We start from the raw sequence: 21,109 nt of genomic DNA on the forward strand, positions 1-21,109 counted from the left end.
TGGTCATTGCCTGGCATTGTGTGTTTAGAATGTGACTTGCCACTCGTCAGCCCCGAGCCTGGATACATCACACGGTCAACCGCTCCTCCCTATCACCATGACCCTGTTGTAACACCGCCCCCCCCCCCAGCGAGGTCTGCCCTGCCTCGAACCTGCATCCTCGTTCTTCTCCCTCTTGATGCGGCGCTCTGGCTGAGTGTCTCCCAGTGGCCGCCCCGCCGGTCCCTCTCTCGGTGCCGCCGCCCCTCCCGCTCGCGGGCTGGCCGCCCGCTGCTTCCGCTCCTTGTGTTTGTGCTTCTTGTGGCGGCCGGAGTCGTCGGCGCAGCGGTCCCGTTCCCGGTGCTTCTTGGAGGAGCCCATGGTCCCCGGCCTGGGGGGTGGGGGGGCGCGGAACTACCTCCCCCTGGGGAAGCGAGGCGCGGACCCTCCTCCCCTCCCCTCGGGAGCGAGCGCGGACCCTCCTCCCCTCCCCCTCGGGAAGCGAGCGCGGACCCTCCTCCCCTCCCCTCGGGAGCGAGCGCGGACCCTCCTCCCCTCCCCCTCGGGGAGCGAGCACGGACCCTCCTCCCCTCCCCTCCGGGAGCGAGCACGGACCCTCCTCCCCTCCCCTCGGGAGCGAGCGCGGACCCTCCTCCCCTCCCCTCGGGAGCGAGCGCGGACCCTCCTCCCCTCGGGAGCGAGCGCGGACCCCCCCTCCCCTCGGGAGCGAGCGCGGACCCTCCTCCCCTCGGGAGTGACCACGTGACCCTCACGAACGCGCACTCAGCGCGGGGAGCGCGCACGGGACCCTCACGAACGCGCACTCAGCGCGGGGAGCGCGCACGTAACCCCCACGAACGCGGACCCCGCGCGGGAGCGCGCACGCGACCCTCGCGAACGCGGGGCTCGACTCGGGCAGAGCGCGCTTGACCCTCACGGACGCGCACTCGGGGGGCTGGAGCGCGCACCGGGCCTTCGGGGGCGCGCCGAACGGCGGCCCGTCCGCGAGCGACCCGCCGAGCACGAGCTTCCCGCGATTACTCCCCCCCTCCCGCGGGTGTGACGGGGACGCGCGTCAGGCGCGCTCTGTGTCCTCGGGGCGCGCTCCCGGCCGCCGCGCAGCTTTTTCTTTTCCTCTTCCCGGCGTCTCCGCTCACAGAAAAACAATCGTCGCCTCCAATCAAGATGGCCGCCGCCCGCTTCCGGTTAACCCTTCACCCGCGCGCTGCCGCAATATCCGCTCCGGCCGCTTGCCCGCCCCCCGACGTATGCCCGTCACATCCGCTCCAGCCTCGGCCCGTCCCCGGCGTATGCCGTCACGCCCGCTCCAGCCTCTGCCCGCCCCCGCCGTCTGACGTCACGTCCGCTCCTGCCTCGGCCCGCCCCCGGTCTATGACGTCACGTCAGCTCCACCCTTCCTTCTCTCCCGCCGCCCCGCCCTCTTAAAGCAGCGACCGACCTTCAATTATTATTTTTTTTGTTCAAATGTCACTCCTTTGGACTTGGCCTTCTTCCCCCCCCCCCAAACCCCTCTATTCCACTCAACCCCACTTCCACCCTCCTTCCCCAAGCTCCTGGATTTAAAGTTGCACAACCCAAAAAAAAGTAGGGGTCGACATCCCTCCCCTCCCCCCAACGCACCCGCACAAAATGGGGTTCCCCCTCCCTGCACACCCCCAGCAGCCACGACCATTGCAACGGCAAACGCTGGGGGAACCGACTGTGACGAGAGAGACATAGAGTTGATGTTTCGAGTCTGCCTGTCTCTTCCTCAGAACTGAAGAGGGGGAGAAATGTGAGGGGTTTTGTCGTGAGGGAGGTGGGGGAGGGCGTTGGAGAAGGCGGCATAGATTGGCAGGGCGAGGACAAGTGGGAGTCGGGAGAGATTAACAAAGGGACAGGGTGGAGGGGAGCGTTCATGGTCTCAAGTTGCTGAACTCAATGTTACGTCCAGGAGGGTGTAGCGTTCCTAATCGGCAGACAGTCTGCGGTGGTGGGGCTTCACTACAACATTGTCAAGGATGGACACGCGTGCACGAGAGAAAGACATGGGTTGAAATGGGAGGCGACAGGAAAGTTGAGGTCGTGCTCCCGAAACTGGGCGAAGGTGTTCCGCACAGTACTCGCCCAGTTGCGTTTGTCCTCCCCAATGTAGGGCGAGAGGAACTTGGAGGAGGTGCAAGCAGCTAGGATACTGTGTGCAGTTCTGGTCGCCACACTATCGGAAGGGCGGCCCAGTAGTTAGCACTGGTGCTTCACAGCGGCAGGGACCCAGGTTCGATTTCCGGCTTGGGTCACTGTCTGTGCGGAGTCTGCACGTTCTCCCCCCGTGTCTGCGTGCGTTTCCTCCGGGCGCTCCGGTTTCCTCCCACAAGTCCCCGAAAGACGTGCTTGTTGGGTGAATCGGACATTCTGAATTCTCCCTCCGTGTCCCCGAACAGGCGCCGGAATGTGGCGACTAGGGGATTTTCCCGGTTACTTAATTGCAGTGTTAACGTAAGCCGACTTGTGACACCAATAAAATTTATTTTTAAAAAGTTTATAGGATGTGATTGCACTGGAGAGGGTGCAGAGGTGATTCACCCGGATGCTGCCTGGGGCTGGAGAGTTTCAGCTATGAAGAGAGGCTGGAATTGTTTTCCTCGGAGCAGTGAAGACGGGGCGGGGGGGGGAACCTTATTGAGGTGCACAAAATTTTAAGGGACAGAGATAGGCTGGGCAAGGAGGAACCTTTCCCCTTAGCAGAGGAGGTCAAAAGGAAGACCAGGGGGGATCGATGTACGGTACGGAGTCAGGGCCGGAGGTTAAGGGGGGATTTTATGAGAAACCGTTTTACCCAGAGGGGGGTGGGAGTCTCGAACTCGCTGCCTGAAAAGATGGGAGAGGCGGGGAATTCGAACAGCCATTCAGAAGCAGATGGATGAGCGCTTGAAACACCTCAGCATACAAGGCCATGGGCCAATGGGATTAGAATAGATAGGGGCTTAATGGCTGATGCGGACATGATGGGCTGTGACTAGATGAAACCCTGCTTCATCTGAAAGGAATATCCAAAGGTGTGCAGGTTAGGTGGATTGGCCGTGCTAAATCGTCCCTTAGTGTCCAAAGATGTGCAGGTTAGGTGGATTGGCCGTGCTAAATTGCCCCTTAGTGTCCAAAGATGTGCAGGTTAGGTGGATTGGCCGTGCTAAATTGTCCCTTAGTGTCCAAAGATGTGCGGGTTAGGTGGATTGGCCGTGCTAAATTGCCCTTAGTTGTCCAAAGATGTGCAGGTTAGGTGGATTGGCCGTGCTAAATCGTCCCTTAGCGTCCACAGATGTGCAGGTTAGGTGGATTTGGCCGTGTTAAATTGTCCCTTAGTGTCCAAAGATGTGCAGGTTAGGTGGATTGGCCGTGCTAAATTGCCCCTTAGTGTCCTAAGATGTGCAGGTTAGGTGGATTGGCCGTGCTAAATTGCCCCTTAGTGTCCAAAGATGTGCGGGTTAGGTGGATTGGCCATGCTAAATTGCCCCTTAGTGTCCAAAGATGTGCAGGTTAGGTGGATTGGCCGTGCTAAATTGTCCCTTAGTGTCCAAAGATGTGCAGGTTGGGTGGATTGGCCGTGCTAAATTTCCCCTTAGTGTCCAAAGATGTGCAGGTTAGGTGGATTGGCCGTGCTAAATTGTCCCTTAGCGTCCAAAGATGTGCAGGTTAGGTGGATTGGCTGTGCTAAATTGTCCCTTAGCGTCCAAAGATGTGCAGGTTAGGTGGATTGGCCGTGCTAAATTGCCCCTTAGTGTCCAAAGATGTGCAGGTTAGGTGGATTGGCCGTGCTTAAATTGTCCCTTAGTGTCCAAAGATGTGCAGGTTAGGTGGATTGGCCGTGCTAAATTGTCCCTTAGCGTCCAAAGATGTGCAGGTTAGGTGGATTGGCCGTGCTAAATTGCCCCTTAGTGTCCAAAGATGTGCAGGTTAGGTGGATTGGCCGTGCTAAATTGCCCCTTAGTGTCCAAAGATGTGCAGGTTAGGGGTGGATATTGGATTGGCCGTGCTAAATTGCCCCTTAGTGTCCAAAGATGTGCAGGTTAGGTGGATTGGCTGTGCTAAATTGTCCCTTAGCGTCCAAAGATGTGCAGGTTAGGTGGATTGGCCGTGCTAAATTGCCCCTTAGTGTCCAAAGATGTGCAGGTTAGGTGGATTGGCCGTGCTAAATTGTCCCTTAGTGTCCAAAGATGTGCAGGTTAGGTGGATTGGCCGTGCTAAATTGTCCCTTAGCGTCCAAAGATGTGCAGGTTAGGTGGATTGGCCGTGCTAAATTGCCCCTTAGTGTCCAAAGATGTGCAGGTTAGGTGGATTGGCCGTGCTAAATTGCCCCTTAGTGTCCAAAGATGTGCAGGTTAGGTGGATTGGCCGTGCTAAATTGCCCCTTAGTGTCCAAAGATGTGCAGGTTAGGTGGATTGGCCGTGCTAAATTGTCCCTTAGCGTCCAAAGATGTGCAGGTTAGGTGGATTGGCCGTGCTAAATTGCCCCTTAGTGTCCAAAGATGTTCAGGTTAGGTGGATTGGCCGTGCTAAATTGTCCCTTAGTGTCCAAAGATGTGCAGGTTAGGTGGATTGGCCGTGCTAAATTGTCCCGTCCCTTAGTGTCCAAAGATGTGCAGGTTAGGTGGATTGGCCGTGCTAAATTGCCCCTTAGTGTCCAAAGATGTGCAGGTTAGGTGGATTGGCCGTGCTAAATTGCCCCTTAGTGTCCAAAGATGTGCAGGTTAGGTGGATTGGCCGTGCTAAATTGTCCCTTAGCGTCCAAAGATGTGCAGGTTAGGTGGATTGGCCGTGCTAATTTGCCCCTTAGTGTCCAAAGATGTTCAGGTTAGGTGGATTGGCCGTGCTAAATTGTCCCTTAGTGTCCAAAGATGTGCAGGTTAGGTGGATTGGCCGTGCTAAATTGTCCCTTAGTGTCCAAAGATGTGCAGGTTAGGTGGATTGGCCGTGCTAAATTGCCCCTTAGTGTCCAAAGATGTGCAGGTTAGGTGGATTGGCCGTGCTAAATTGCCCCTTAGTGTCCAAAGATGTGCAGGTTGGGTTACGGGGAGAGGGCAGTGTGTTCGGAGGGTCGGTGCAGACTCGATGGGCTGAATGGCCTCCTTCTGCACTGTAGGGATTCTATTCTAAGTGTCAGGCCTGCGGTTCCAGTGAAAGCCGCTACCTTGTGTCCCGACGTGGAACGCTGAGTTCGGTGACGACAGGCGACAAACTCCCTTCCGCCATCTTGACCCCCCACCCCCCTCCCCTTTTCGAGAATGCCAGCATTTTCTGTTCGGGTTTCAGATTCCGAGCATCCGGTTTTCAGTCTGTACAGACTGAACTTGGTGAAGGGAGGGAGGACTCGCTGACATTGAAGAGTCCACGCGAGGGAGCTTTACTCGCCTGGGCGGGGGTGGGGGGTGCCGGTGGAGGGGGGGGCCGGCGGGAGGGCGGGGGGCCGGGGCCTTACCCTCCCAGAGCGCCGGTCTAGGTGACGGGGTTCGAGTCCCCTGTGCCCTCGGGAGCCGCCTCGCTCCCCCCCCCCCCCCCCCCCCGACCCTTATCGCCATCCTTGGGCTGTCCGTCGCGATGCCCCCCGCAGTCGAATATCCTGCCTGAAAAAAGGGGGGGGGGGCGGGCTGGAGTCTCAGACCGACCGCTCTAACCTCTCTCTCTCTCTCTCTCTCTCTCTGTGCTTCCTCCCCCCAGGGGCCATGAACCTGACGCAGAAGAGGTGTCTCTTGTGGACCGCCTGTAGCCTCCTGGCCAATTTGGCCATCTTCTGGGCCCTGTGGAGCCGGCAGTGGGAGAGCGGGAGGCGGCCGCAGGTGCCCGGGGCCTTCTGGCGGGCCGACTGCCCCCTCCAGTCGCTGTGGAACCGGGAGGAGAGGAGCCTGGCGCAGGCCAGGGCCCCCGCGACGGGGCAGGCCGGGGACCGGTGCCTGCCGGACCGGGAGGTGGAGGGCAGCTTCGCGGACTTCCAGCACCTGCCCCAGCAGATGAAGGACTTCCTCCTGTACCGGCGCTGCCGGGCCTACCCGCTCCTGCTGGAGCCTCGGCCTGTGTGCCAGGCCGCCCCCCGGCTCCTCCTGGCCGTCAAGAGCCAGATCTCCAGCTTCGCGCGGCGCCAGGCCATCCGGCAGACGTGGGGCGGGCTGGGACGGGCCTCGGGGGTCCGCCTGGTCTTCCTCCTGGGGCAGCAGTGGCAAGGGCCGCCCGACGGGCACCCCAACCTGACGGGGCTGCTCCACTGCGAGAGCCGGCGCCACGGCGACCTGCTCCAGTGGGCCTTCCGCGACACTTTCTTCAACCTCACCCTCAAGGAGGTGCTCTTCCTCGGCTGGCTGGGACGGCGGTGCCCGGGCGCCCGCTATGTCTTCAAGGGCGACGACGATGTCTTTGTCAACACCGGACGGGTGCTGGGCTACCTGGCGGCGCTGGGCGCCCGGGAAGGCCGAGACCTCTTCCTGGGCGACGCCATTGTGGACGCCGTGCCCGCCCGCGACTCCGCCCTCAAGTACTACGTCCCCGGGGCCTTCTACCGCGGCCTGTACCCCCCGTACGCGGGCGGGGCGGGCGTGCTGTACTCGGGGCAGCTCGCCCGCCGGCTGGCCCGGGTCTCCCGCGGCGTGCCCCTCTTCCCCATCGATGACGTCTACACGGGCATGTGCCTGCGGCGGCTGGGCTTGGAGCCCGTCCACCACCCGGGCTTCCACAGCTTTGGCATCAACGCCACCGACCGCTGGGACCCCTGCGTGTACCGCCGGCTCTTCATGGTGCACAGGAGGAGCCCGCGGGAGATCGTCAAGCTCTGGCGCCTCCTTCAGCAGCCGAATATCACCTGCGAGGAGGAAGAGTGAGCCGGCGAGGGGCGGGAGGGCGTGGGGGGGGGGGGGGGGGGGGCTTTGCCACCATTAACGCCACACCCCGTGCCAATGGTGCCAGGCCTCTTTCTGTCACGCCCCCCTCTCCCCCTACACCCTCGCAATTAAACATAGAATATTAACATTGGGCAGAACTCCAACTGTGGGAGACAGAGAGAGAGAGAGTGTGGGAGAGAGGGTGATAGAGAGAGAGAGAGTGAGTGACATAGAAAGAGAGTGTGGGGTGGGAGAGAAAGAGGGTGAGAGAGATAGAGAGAGAGAGTGATAGCGAGAGAGAGGGTGATAGAGAGAAAGACAGAGTGACGGGAAGAGAGAGAATGAGGGCAGCACGGTAGCCTTGTGGATAACACAATTGCTTCACAGCTCCAGGGTCCCAGGTTCGATTCTGGCTTGGGTCACTGTCTGTGCGGAGTCTGCACATCCTCCCCGTGTGCGCGTGGGTTTCCTCCGGGTGCTCCGGTTTCCTCCCACAGTCCAAAGATGTGCGGGTTAGGTGGATTGGCCATGATAAATTGCCCTTAGTGTCCAAAATTGCCCTTAGTGTTGGGTGGGGTTACTGGGTTATGGGGATAGGGTGGCGGTGTTGACCTTGGGTAGGGTGCTCTTTCCAAGAGCCGGTGCAGACTCGATGGGCTGAATGGTCTCCTTCTGCTCTGTAAATTCTATGAATGTGTGGGAGAGAGAGAGAGAGAGAGTGTGTGTGAGAGAGATAGAGAGAAAGCGATCGAGAGAGTGATAGAGAGGGAGAGAGTGTGTGGGGGAGGGAGAGAGAGTGTGGGAGAGAGAAAGAGTGTGTGGGAGAAAGAGAGAGGAGAGTGAGAGAAAGAGAGAGAGAGTGTAGGTGAGAGAGTGATAGAGGGAGTGTTAGAGTGATAGGAGTGATAGAGGGAGAGAATGCGAGTGCTGTGTGAGAGAGAGAGAATGAGAGAGAGTGTGGGAGAGAGAGAGAGAGAATGATAGAGAAAGTGATAGAGAGAGTGTGTGAGAGTGTGTGGGGAGAGAGAGAGTGTGGGAGAAAGGGGAGAGTAAGAGAAAGAGAGAGAGTGTAGGAGAGAGAGTGATAGAGAGTGTTAGATAGAGGGAGCATTAGAGGGAGAGAGAGCGAGTGCGTGTGTGGGAGTGAGAGAGAGAAAGAGTGGGTGAGAGAGTGATAGAGAGTGATGGAGAGAGAGAGAGTGGGAGAGAGAGAGTGTGGGAGAGAGAGAGTGTGGGACTGAGAGAGAAAGAGGGAAAGAGTGTGGGTGAGAGAGTGATAGAGAGAGTGTGGGAGAGAGAGAGAGAGAGTGATGGAGAAAGAGAATGATAGAGTGTGGGAGAGAGAGTGATGGAGAGAGAGAATGATAGAGTGTGGGAGAGAGAGAGTGATGGGGAGAGAGAGAATGATAGTGATATAGAGAGAGTGATAGAGAGTGGGAGAGAGAGAGTGATGGGGAGAGAGAGAATGATAGTGATATAGAGAGTGGGAGAGAGAGAGAGTGATGGAGAGAGAGAGAATGATAGAGAGTGGGAGAGAGAGAGAGTGATGGAGAGAGAGAGAGAGTGTGGGTGGGAGAGAGAGAGAGGAAACGGTTCATAGTTGGCGGTGTGGCGGGGTTTGGGGGGGGGGGGGGCTAGATCAGACGTTATGGTTGCAGGGTTGGCCCTGGAGCGAGCAGGAGAGACGGAGCGAGTAGAGGGGGGGCGGTGCCAGCCCATTAAGGGGTTGCAAACGGTGGGTGGGGGGGCATTAAAGGCTCGTGCAAGACGGGATCACTCTGACCTGCCCCACCACCCACCCCCCATCCGAGGAGGGCGGAGTTCGCAAAGGTGGCCCATTCCCGTGGTTGCTTCCGGAGTGTCCTCTGGGCCCGCCCTCCCCCCCCCCCCCTCCACGCACCCAACCCACCCCAGACCCTCGGTGACGGAGGCTGGGCGCAGAAATGGGACTCGCTGACCCCCGAACACCTCCCGGGTCTCGGATACGGTGCCGGGTTAACCCCCCCCACCGGAGCACGGCGCTGCCCGCCAAACTGCGCCATCATGGCCCCTGGCGCTAAGTCCCTTAACCCCCACCCCCTGTGGGCACCATTCACACTTCCAGTTTCGCTCGGCTCCCACAGGCTGCCAACGGTTTGATTGTTCATTCCTGATTGTTCGTTGTTCCATAAAGGTTTTCAGAAATAAAGACTTTATTAAATCCTACATTGAGGATGAAACAGCATGATGAGAATTTGAGTCCTTTAACCCATCCCGAGATCGCAGGACTTCTAACCAACCTAACTGAACCATCTCAAACCGGCTCCCTCGACACTGCCCCCATCAAACACTCCCAGGACAGGGACAGCACGGGGTTAGATACAGAGTAAAGCTCCCTCTACACTGTCCCCATCAAACACTCCCAGGACAGGTACAGCACGGGGTTAGATACAGAGTAAAGCTCCCTCTACACTGTCCCCATCAAACACTCCCAGGACAGGTACAGCACGGGGTTAGATACCGAGTAAAGCTCCCTCCACACTGTCCCCATCAAACACTCCCAGGACAGTTACAGCACGGGGTTAGATACCGAGTAAAGCTCCCTCCACACTGTCCCCATAAAACACTCCCAGGACAGTTACAGCACGGGGTTAGACACAGAGTAAAGCTCCCTCTACACTGTCCCCATCAAACACTCCCAGGACAGGTACAGCACGGGGTTAGATACAGAGTAAAGCTCCCTCTACACTGTCCCCATCAAACACTCCCAGGACAGGTACAGCACGGGGTTAGATACAGAGTAAAGCTCCCTCTACACTGTCCACATCAAACACCCCCAGGACAGGTACAGCACGGGGTAGATACAGAGTAAAGCTCCCTCTACACTGTCCCCATCAAACACTCCCAGGACAGGTACAGCACGGGGTTAGATACCGAGTAAAGCTCCCTCCACACTGTCCCCATAAAACACTCCCAGGACAGTTACAGCACGGGGTTAGACACAGAGTAAAGCTCCCTCTACACTGTCCCCATCAAACACTCCCAGGACAGGTACAGCACGGGGTTAGATACAGAGTAAAGCTCCCTCTACACTGTCCCCATCAAACACTCCCAGGACAGGTACAGCACGGGGTTAGATACAGAGTAAAGCTCCCTCTACACTGTCCCCATCAAACACTCCCAGGACAGGTACAGCACGGGGTAGATACAGAGTAAAGCTCCCTCTACACTGTCCCCATCAAACACTCCCAGGACAGGTACAGCACGGGGTTAGATACAGAGTAAAGCTCCCTCTACACTGTCCCCATCAAACACTCCCAGGACAGGTACAGCACAGGGTTAGATACAGAGTAAAGCTCCCTCTACACTGTCCCCATCAAACACTCCCAGGACAGGTACAGCACGGGGTTAGATACAGAGTAAAGCTCCCTCCACAGTGTCCCCATCAAACACTCCCAGGACAGGTACAGCACGGGGTTAGATACCGAGTAAAGCTCCCTCCACACTGTCCCCATCAAATACTCCCAGGACAGTTACAGCACGGGGTTAGATACCGAGTAAAGCTCCCTCCACACTGTCCCCATCAAACACTCCCAGGACAGTTACAGCACGGGGTTAGATACAAAGTAAAGCTCCCTCTACACTGTCCCCATCAAACACTTCCAGGGCAGGTACAGCACGGGGTTAGATACAGAGTAAAGCTCCCTCTACACTGTCCCCATCAAACACTCCCAGGACAGGTACAGCACGGGGTTAGATACAGAGTAAAGCTCCCTCCACAGTGTCCCCATCAAACACTCCCAGGACAGGTACAGCACAGGGTTAGATACAGAGTAAAGCGCCCTCTACACTGTCCCCATCAAACACTCCCAGGACAGGTACAGCACGGAGTTAGATACAGAGTAAAGCTCCCTCTACACTGTCCCCGTCAAACACTCCCAGGACAGGTACAGCACGGGGTTAGATACAGAGTAAAGCTCCCTCTACACTGTCCCCATCAAACACTCCCAGGACAGGTACAGCACGGGGTTAGATACAGAGTAAAGCTCCCTCTACACTGTCCCCATCAAACACTCCCAGGACAGGTACAGCACGGGGTTAGATACAGAGTAAAGCTCCCTCTACACTGTCCCCCATCAAACACTCCCAGGACAGGTACAGCACGGGTGTAGATACAGAGTAAAGCTCCCTCTACACTGTCCCCATCAAAAACTCCCAGGACAGGTACAGCACGGGGTTAGATACAGAGTAAAGCTCCCTCTACACTGTCCCCATCAAACACTCCCTGGACAGGTGCAGCACGAGGTTAGATACAGAGCAAAGCTCCCTCTACACTTTCCCCATCAAACACTCCCAGGACAGGTACAGCACGGGGTTAGATACAGAGTAAAGCTCCCTCTACACTGCCCCCCATCAAACACTCCCAGGACAGGTACAGCACGGGGTTAAATACAGAGTAAAGCTCCCTCTGCACTGTCCCCATCAAACACTCCCAGGACAGGTACAGCACGGGGTTAGATACAGAGTAAAGCTCCCTCCACAGTGTCCCCATCAAACACTCCCAGGACAGGTACAGCACGGAGTTAGATACAGAGTAAAGCTCCCTCTACACTGTCCCCATCAAACACTCCCAGGACAGGTACAGCACGGGGTTAGATACAGAGTAAAGCTCCCTCTACACTGTCCCCATCAAACACTCCCAGGACAGGTACAGCACGGGGTTAGATACAGAGTAAAGCTCCCTCTACACTGTCCCCATCAAACACTCCCAGGACAGGTACAGCACGGGGTTAGATACAGAGTAAAGCTCCCTCTACACTGTCCCCCATCAAACACTCCCAGGACAGGTACAGCACGGGTGTAGATACAGAGTAAAGCTCCCTCTACACTGTCCCCATCAAACACTCCCAGGACAGGTACAGCACGGGGTTAGATACAGAGTAAAGCTCCCTCTACACTGTCCCCATCAAACACTCCCTGGACAGGTGCAGCACGAGGTTAGATACAGAGCAAAGCTCCCTCTACACTTTCCCCATCAAACACTCCCAGGACAGGTACAGCACGGGGTTAAATACAGAGTAAAGCTCCCTCTGCACTGTCCCCATCAAACACTCCCAGGACAGGTACAGCACGGGGTTAGATACAGAGTAAAGCTCCCTCCACAGTGTCCCCATCAAACACTCCCAGGACAGGTACAGCACGGAGTTAGATACAGAGTAAAGCTCCCTCTACACTGTCCCCGTCAAACACTCCCAGGACAGGTACAGCACGGGGTTAGATACAGAGTAAAGCTCCCTCTACACTGTCCCCATCAAACGCTCCCAGGACAGGTACAGCACGGGGTTAGATACAGAGTAAAGCTCCCTCTACACTGTCCCCCATCAAACACTCCCAGGACAGGTACAGCACGGGGTTAGATACAGAGTAAAGCTCCCTCTGCACTGTCCCCATCAAACACTCCCAGGACAGGTACAGCACGGGGTTAGATACAGAGTAAAGCTCCCTCTACACTGTCCCCATCAAACACTCCCAGGACAGGTACAGCACGGGGTTAGATACAGAGTAAAGCTCCCTCCACAGTGTCCCCATCAAACACTCCCAGGACAGGGACAGCACGGGGTTAGATACAGAGTAAAGCTCCCTCCACAGTGTCCCCATCAAACACTCCCAGGACAGGGACAGCGCAGTGGCGCAGTGGGTTAGCACTGCTGCCTCCCCACGCCGAGGTCCCAGGTTTGATCCTGGCTCTGGGTCACTGTCCGTGTGTACAGTCGGGGAGCCCCCATTGGGCCTGCCTCCGCCCCGCTCCCTCGTGCCGCCCCCTGACCATTCCTTCCTCGAACAAAGAAACACTGAGAACTCTGGACTCCCCCCAGGGCTGAAGGAGGCCATTCGGCCCCGTCGGGGCTGCCCCGTCCCTCTGAACGAGCACCTTACTGAGGCCCACTCCCCCTGCCCTATCCCCGTAAACCCCACCTAATCTTTTGGACACTAAGGGGCAATTTATCATGGCCAATCCACCTAACCTGCACGTCTTTGGACTGTGGGAGGAAACCGGAGCACCCGGAGGAAACCCACGCAGACACGGGGAGAACGTGCAGACTCCGCACAGACAGTGACCCAGGGGGGAATCGAACCTGGGACCCGGGAGCTATGAGACGGTGGTGCTGACCCCCAAGCTTTTGTGACCTGCACTTTGGGTCACCTTTCGAAAGAGTGGCGGTCCCTTGAGCAAGACGATGATGTAACAAATGGTGGATAAGGCCAGGGGGCGGGGGGAGGTGAGGGGTGGCTGGCTGTGGTTGCCAAGGTATCTGCCCCCCCCCCCCACCTCAGCCCCCCCACCCCACCTATGTGAGTTATATCGTCCCTCGGAGCATGTGGCCAACACACGAGGAGGTGGTGTTGAAGAATCGCTGCGTGAGGGCCCGGTCCAGCTTCAGCCCCAGGCCCGATGTCCGGTTCGGACCGCTCCCCCGCTGCGGCAGGGGACCCCCAGGCCGGGCGGGGCGGTACGCCAGTCCTTCGCTGGCCTGCCTGCAAGATGGGCTGATGGCGTACTTCGAAACGATGGTTGGCATTGCAACGCAGGTGAGCCCAGCCAAAACCATGGATGCCCCTTGACCCCCCCCCCCCCACCGGGCCCCACTTCCTTCCAGGCCACACAGCGATTGAATTTAGTTAGCGGGAGACCCCCCCCCCTCCCCCGCCAGACCCAGGTCAGGCGATGGAGGGAATGGAGTGGAGGTGGGGAGAGCAGAGGGTAATTGACTGCGTGGGGGCGATATACAGTTGATCTGAGACACGCGATCCTTACTAAAGTTACACACAGGCAATCGTTAGCGAGACACAATAATCTTTATTGTCACAAGTAGGCTTACATTAACGCCGCAATGAAGTGACTGTGAAAATCCCCTCGTCGCCACATTCCAGCGCCTGTTCGGGTACACGGAGGGAGAATTCAGAATGTCCAATTCACCTAACAAGCACGTCTTTCGGGACTTGTGGGAGGAAACCGGAGCGCCCGGAGGAAACCCACGCAGACACGGGGGGGGGAGAACGTGCAGACTCCGCGCCAGACAATGACCAAAGCCGGGATCGAACCCGCTAGGAAGCAACAGTGTTAACCACTGTGCTACTGTGTGTGACAGCAAGATATCAGACTGTCTGCGAGATATCAGAGTGTCTGTCAGATATCAGAGTGTAGGTGAGATATCAGAGTGTAGGTGAGATATCAGAGTGAAGGTGAGATATCAGAGTGTAGGTGAGATATCAGAGTGTAGGTGAGATATCAGAGTGTAGGTGAGATATCAGAGTGAAGGTGAGATATCAGAGTGTAGGTGAGATATCAGAGTGTAGGTGAGATATCAGAGTGTAGGTGAGATATCAGAGTGTAGGTGAGATATCAGAGTGCCTGTCAGATATCAGAGTGTAGGTGAGATATCAGAGTGTAGGTGAGATATCAGAGTGAAGGTGAGATATCAGAGTGTAGGTGAGATATCAGTGTGTAGGTGAGATATCAGACTGTCTGCGAGATATCAGAGTGTCTGTGAGATATTAGAGTACAGGTGAGATATCAGAGTGTCTGCGAGATATAAGAGTGTAGGTGAGATATCAGAGTGTAGGTGAGATATCAGAGTGTAGGTGAGATATCAGAGTGTAGGTGAGATATCAGAGTGTCTGCGAGGTATAAGAGTGTGGGTGAGATATCAGAGTGTAGGTGAGTTATCAGAGTGTAGATGAGATATCAGAGTGTAGGTGAGTTATCAGAGTGTAGGTGAGATATCAGAGTGTCTGCGAGATATAAGAGAGTAGGTGAGATATCAGAGTGTGGGTGAGATATCAGAGTGTAGGTGAGATATCAGAGTGTAGGTGAGATATAAGAGTGTAGGTGAGATATCAGAGTGTAGGTGAGATATCAGAGTGTAGGTGAGATATCAGAGTGTCTGTGAGATATCAGAGTGTAGGTGAGATATCAGAGTGTAGGTGAGATATCAGAGTGTAGGTGAGATATCAGAGTAGGTGAGATATCAGAGTGTCTGTGAGATATCAGATTGTAGGTGAGAAATCAGAGTGTAGGTGAGATATCAGAGTGTAGGTGAGATATCAGAGTGTAGGTGAGATAACAGAGTGTGGGTGAGATATCAGAGTGTAGGTGAGATATCAGAGTGTAGGTGAGATATCAGAGTGTAGGTGAGATATCAGAGTAGGTGAGATATCAGAGGGTAGGTGAGATATCAGAGTGTAGGTGAGATAACAGAGTGTAGGTGAGATATCAGAGTGTAGGTGAGATATCAGAGTGTAGGTGAGATTTCAGTGTGTCTGTGAGATATCAGAGTGTAGATGAGTTATCAGAGTAGGTGAGATATCAGAGGGTAGGTGAGATATCAGAGTGTAGGTGAGATATCAGGGTGTAGGTGAGATATCAGAGTGTAGGTGAGATATCAGAGTGTCTGTGAGATATCAGATTGTAGGTGAGATATCAGAGTGTAGGTGAGATATCAGAGTGTAGGTGAGACATCAGATTGTACGTGAGATATCAGAGTGTAGGTGAGATATCAGAGTGTAGGTGAGATATCAGAGTAGGTGAGATATCAGAGGGTAGGTGAGATATCAGAGTGTAGGTGAGATATCAGAGTGTGGGTGAGATATCAGAGTGTAGGTGAGATATCAGAGGGTAGGTGAGATATCAGAGTGTAGGTGAGATATCAGAGTGTGGGTGAGATATCAGAGTGTAGGTGAGATATCAGAGTGTAGGTGAGATATGAGAGTGTAGGTGAGATATCAGAGTAGGTGAGATATCAGAGTGTCTGTGAGATATCAGATTGTAGGTGAGATATCAGAGTGTAGGTGAGATATCAGAGTGTAGGTGAGATATCAGAGTGTAGGTGAGATAACAGAGTGTGGGTGAGATATCAGAGTGTAGGTGAGATATCAGAGTGTAGGTGAGATATCAGAGTGTAGGTGAGATATCAGAGTAGGTGAGATATCAGAGGGTAGGTGAGATATCAGAGTGTAGGTGAGATAACAGAGTGTAGGTGAGATATCAGAGTGTAGGTGAGATATCAGAGTGTAGGTGAGATTTCAGTGTGTCTGTGAGATATCAGAGTGTAGATGAGTTATCAGAGTAGGTGAGATATCAGAGGGTAGGTGAGATATCAGAGTGTAGGTGAGATATCAGGGTGTAGGTGAGATATCAGAGTGTAGGTGAGATATCAGAGTGTCTGTGAGATATCAGATTGTAGGTGAGATATCAGAGTGTAGGTGAGATATCAGAGTGTAGGTGAGACATCAGATTGTACGTGAGATATCAGAGTGTAGGTGAGATATCAGAGTGTAGGTGAGATATCAGAGTAGGTGAGATATCAGAGGGTAGGTGAGATATCAGAGTGTAGGTGAGATATCAGAGTGTGGGTGAGATATCAGAGTGTAGGTGAGATATCAGAGTGTAGGTGAGATATCAGAGTGTAGGTGAGATATCAGAGTGTCGGTGAGATATCAGAGTGTAGATGAGATATCAGAGTGTATGTGAGATATCAGAGTGTAGGTGAGATATCAGAGTGTAGGTGAGATATCAGAGTGTAGGGGAGATCTCAGAGTGTAGGTGAGATATCAGAGTGCAGGTGAGATATCAGAGTGTAGGTGAGATATCAGAGTGTAGGTGAGATATCAGAGTGTAGGTGAGATATCAGAGTGTAGGTGAGATATCAGAGTGTAGGTGAGATATCAGAGTGTAGGTGAGATACCAGAGTGTAGGTGAGATATCAGAGTGTAGGTGAGATACCAGAGTGTCTGTGAAATATCAGAGTATAGGTGGGATATCAGAGTGAAGGTGAGATTCCAGTGTGTCTGTGAGATATCAGAGTGTAGGTGAGATGTCAGAGTGACGGTGAGATATCAGAGTGTCTGCGAGATATAAGAGTGTAGGTGAGATATCAGAGTGTGGGTGAAATATCTGAGTGTAGGTGAGATATCAGAGTGTAGGTGAGATATCAGACTGTAGGTGAGATAGCCGTGTGTAGGGGAGATATCAGAGTGTAGGTGAGATATCAGAGTGACGGTGAGATATCAGAGTGTCTGCGAGATATAAGAGTGTAGGTGAGATATCAGAGTGTGGGTGAGATATCAGAATGAGGGGGCATATCAGAGTGAAGGTGAGATTTCAGTGTGTCTGTGAGATATCAGAGTGTAGATGAGTTATCAGAGTGTAGGTGAGATATCAGAGTGTCTGCGAGATATAAGAGTGTAGGTGAGATATCAGAGTGTAGGTGAGATATCAGAGTGTAGGTGAGATATCAGAGTGTCTGTGAAATATCAGAGAGTAGGTGAGATATCAGAGTGACGGTGACATATCAGAGTGTCTGCGAGATATAAGAGTGTAGGTGAGATATCAGAGTGTGGGTGAGATATCAGAATGTAGGTGGCATATCAGAGTGAAGGTGAGATTTCAGTGTGTCTGTGAGATATCAGAGTGTAGATGAGTTATCAGAGTGTGGGTGAGATATCAGAGTGTCTGCGAGATATAAGAGTGTAGGTGAGATATCAGAGTGTGGGTGAGATATCAGAGTGTAGGTGAGATATCAGAGTGAAGGTGAGATTTCAGTGTGTCCGTGAGATATCAGAGTGTAGATGAGTTATCAGAGTGTGGGTGAGATATCAGAGTGTCTGCGAGATATAAGAGTGTAGGTGAGATATCAGAGTGTGGGTGAGATATCAGAGTGTAGGTGAGATATCAGAGTGTAGGTGAGATATCAGAGTGTAGGTGAGATATCAGAGTGTAGGTGAGACATCAGAGTGTAGGTGAGATATCAGAGTGTCTGTGAGATATCAGAGTGTAGGTGAGATATCAGAGTGTAGGTGAGATATCAGAGTGTAGGTGAGATATCAGAGTGTAGGTGAGATATCAGAGTGTCTGTGAGATATCAGAGTGTAGGTGAGATATCAGTGTAGGTGAGATATCAGAGTGTAGGTGAGATATCAGAGTGTGGGTGAGATATCAGAGTCTAGGTGAGATATCAGAGTCTAGGTGAGATATCAGAGTGTAGGTGAGATATCAGAGTGTAGGTGAGATATCAGAGTGTAGGTGAGATAACAGAGTGTCTGTGAGATAACAGAGTGTAGGTGAGATATCAGAGTGTAGGTGAGATATCAGAGTGTAGGTGAGATATCAGAGTGTAGCTGAGATATCAGAGTGTAAGTGAGACATCAGATTGGAGGTGAGATATCAGAGTGTAGGTGAGATATCAGAGTGTAGGTGAGATATCAGAGTAGGTGAGATATCAGAGGGTAGGTGAGATATCAGAGTGTAGGTGAGATATCAGAATGTAGGTGAGATATCAGAGTGTAGGTGAGATATCAGAGTGTCTGTGAGATATCAGAGTGTAGGTGAGATATCAGAGTGTAGGTGAGATATCAGAGTGTAGGTGAGATATCAGAGTGTGGGTGAGATATCAGAGTGTAGGTGAGGTATCAGAGTGTCTATGAGATAACAGAGTGTTGGTGAGATATCAGAGTGTAGGTGAGATATCAGAGTGTAGGTGAGACATCAGATTGTAGGTGAGATATCAGAGTGTAGGTGAGATATCAGAGTGTAGGTGAGATATCAGAGTAGATGAAATATCAGAGGGTAGGTGAGATATCAGAGTGTAGGTGAGATATCAGAGTGTAGGTGAGATATCAGAGTGTAGGTGAGATATCAGAGTGTCTGTGAGATATCAGAGTGTCTGTGAGATATCAGAGTGTAGGTGAGATATCAGAGTGTCTGTGAGATATCAGAGTGTCTGTGAGATATCAGAGTGTAGATGAGATATCAGAGTGTCTGTGAGATATCAGAGTGTAGGTGAGATCAGAGTGTAGCTGAGATATCAGAGTGTAGGTGAGATATCAGAGTGTAGGTGAGATATCAGTGTGTCGGTGAGATATCAGAGTGTAGGTGAGATATCAGAGTGTAGGTGAGATATCAGAGTATAGGTGAGATATCAGAGTATAGGTGAGATATCAGAGTGTAGGTGAGATCAGAGTGTAGGTGAGATATCAGAGTGTAGGTGAGATATCAGAGTGTAGGTGAGATATCAGGTGTGGGTGGATATCAGAGTTTAGGTGAGATATCAGAGTGTAGGTGAGATATCAGGGTGTAGGTGAGATATCAGAGTGTAGGTGAGTTATCAGAGTGTAGGTGAGATATCAGTGTGTAGGTGAGGTATCAGAGTGTAGGTGAGATATCAGAGTGTAGGTGAGATATCAGAGTGTAGGTGAGATATCAGAGTGTAGGTGAGATATCAGAGTGCAGGTGAGATATCAGAGTGTAGGGGAGATATCAGAGTGAAGGTGAGATATCAGAGGGTAGGAGAGATATCGGAGTGTCAGTGAGATATCAGAGTATAGGTGACATATCAGAGTGTAGGGGAGATATCAGAGTTTAGGTGAGATATTAGAATGTCTGTCAGATATCAGAGTGTAGGTGAGATATCAGAGTTCAGATGAGATATCAGAGTGTATGTGAGATATCAGAGTGTAGGTGAGATATCAGCGTGTCTGTGAGATATCAGAGTGTAGGTGAGATATCAGTGATTAGATGAGATATCAGAGTGTATGTGAGATATCAGAGTGTAGGTGAGATATCTGAGTGTAGGAGATATATCAGAGTGTAGGTGAGATATCAGAGTGTCTGTGAGATATCAGAGTGTAGGTGAGATATCAGAGTGTATGTGAGAGATCTGAGTGTAGGTGAGATATCAGAGTGTAGGTGAGAGATCTGAGAGTAGGTGAGATATCAGAGTGTATGTGAGAGATCTGAGTGTAGGTGAGATATCAGAGTGTATGTGAGAGATCTGAGAGTAGGTGAGATATCAGAGTGTATGTGAGAGATCTGAGTGGAGGTGAGATATCAGAGTGTAGGTGAGATAAAAGCGTGTCTGTGAAATATCAGAGTGTAGGTGGGATATCAGAGTGAAGGTGAGATTTCAGTGTGTCTGTGTGATATCAGAGTGTCTGTGAGGTATCAGAGTGTAGGTGAGATATCAGAGTGCAGGTGAGATATCAGAGAGTAGGTGAGATATCAGAGTGCAGGTGAGATATCAGAGTGTCTGCGAGGTATCAGGGTGTAGGTGAGATATCAGAGAGTAGGTGAGATATCAGAGTGTCTGTGAGATATCAGAGTGCAGGTGAGATATCAGAGTGTCTGCGAGGTATCAGGGTGTAGGTGAGATATCAGAGAGCAGGTGAGATTTCAGAGTGTCTGTGAGATATAAGAGTGTAGGTGAGATATCAGAGTGTAGGTGAGATATCAGAATGTAGGTGGCATATCAGAGTGTAGGTGAGACATCAGAGTGTAGGTGAGATATCAGAGTGTAGGTGAGATTTCAGAGTGTCTGTGAGATATAAGAGTGTAGGTGAGATATCAGAGTGTAGGTGAGATATCAGAATGTAGGTGGCATATCAGAGTGTAGGTGAGAGATCAGAGTGTCTGTGAGATATAAGAGTGTTGGTGAGATATCAAACTGTCTGCGAGGTATCAGGGTGTAGGTGAGATATCAGATTGTAGGTGAGATATCAGCGTGTCTGTGAGATATCAGAGTGTAGGTGAGATATCAGTGATTAGATGAGATATCAGAGTGTATGTGAGATATCAGAGTGTAGGTGAGATATCTGAGTGTAGGAGATATATCAGAGTGTAGGTGAGATATCAGAGTGTCTGTGAGATATCAGAGTGTAGGTGAGATATCAGAGTGTAGGTGAGGTATCAGGGTGTAGGTGAGATATCAGAGTGTATGTGAGATATCAGAGTGTAGGTGAGATATCTAAGTGTAGGAGATATATCAGAGTGTAGGTGAGATATCAGAGTGTCTGTGAGATATCAGAGTGTAGGTGAGATATCAGAGTGTAGGTGAGGTATCAGGGTGTAGGTGAGATATCAGAGTGTAGGTGAGTTATCAGAGTGTAGGTGAGATATCAGAGTGTAGGTGAGATATCAGAGTGTAGGTGAGATATCAGAGGGTAGGTGAGATATCAGAGTGTAGGTGAGATATCAGAGTGTGGTGAGATATCAGAGTGTAGGTGAGATATCAGAGTGTCAGTGAGATATCAGAGTATAGGTGACATATCACAGTGTAGGTGAGATATCAGAGTGTAGGTGAGATATCAAAGTGTCTGTGAGATATCAGAGTGTAGGTGAGATATCAGAGTACAGATGAGATATCATAGTGCATGTGAGATATCAGAGTGTAGGTGATTTATCAGAGTATTGGTGAGATTTCAGAGTTTCGGTGAGATATCAGAGTGTAGGTGAG

The 21,109-nt window shown here is 52.5% G+C and overlaps 3 protein-coding genes across 3 annotated transcripts in view; 2 read left to right on the forward strand and 1 right to left on the reverse strand.

The window, feature by feature from the left end:
* sart1 (spliceosome associated factor 1, recruiter of U4/U6.U5 tri-snRNP) overlaps positions 1-402 on the reverse strand; it is a 6,490-nt gene extending 6,088 nt beyond the window's left edge. The window contains exon 1 of the mRNA XM_072489667.1: positions 153-402. Within this exon, the coding sequence (XP_072345768.1) occupies positions 153-360 (208 nt within the window). The 5' untranslated portion in view covers positions 361-402. The remainder of the gene's footprint in view (positions 1-152) is intronic.
* A 2,345-nt stretch (positions 403-2,747) lies between these two features.
* Positions 2,748-6,842, forward strand: LOC140400201 (N-acetyllactosaminide beta-1,3-N-acetylglucosaminyltransferase 2-like). Its single transcript, XM_072489668.1, has 2 exons — positions 2,748-2,762; positions 5,692-6,842. The coding sequence occupies exons 1-2, from the start codon at positions 2,756-2,758 to the stop codon at positions 6,840-6,842; spliced, it is 1,158 nt and encodes a 385-aa protein (XP_072345769.1). The 5' UTR covers positions 2,748-2,755.
* A 6,465-nt stretch (positions 6,843-13,307) lies between these two features.
* Positions 13,308-21,109, forward strand: part of LOC140400202 (uncharacterized) — a 43,825-nt gene continuing 36,023 nt past the window's right edge. Inside the window, exon 1 of the mRNA XM_072489669.1 lies at positions 13,308-13,412. Within this exon, the coding sequence (XP_072345770.1) occupies positions 13,374-13,412 (39 nt within the window). The 5' untranslated portion in view covers positions 13,308-13,373. The remainder of the gene's footprint in view (positions 13,413-21,109) is intronic.

Source organism: Scyliorhinus torazame, chromosome 24 (assembly GCF_047496885.1).
Source record: "Scyliorhinus torazame isolate Kashiwa2021f chromosome 24, sScyTor2.1, whole genome shotgun sequence".
Lineage (NCBI taxonomy): Eukaryota > Metazoa > Chordata > Chondrichthyes > Carcharhiniformes > Scyliorhinidae > Scyliorhinus > Scyliorhinus torazame.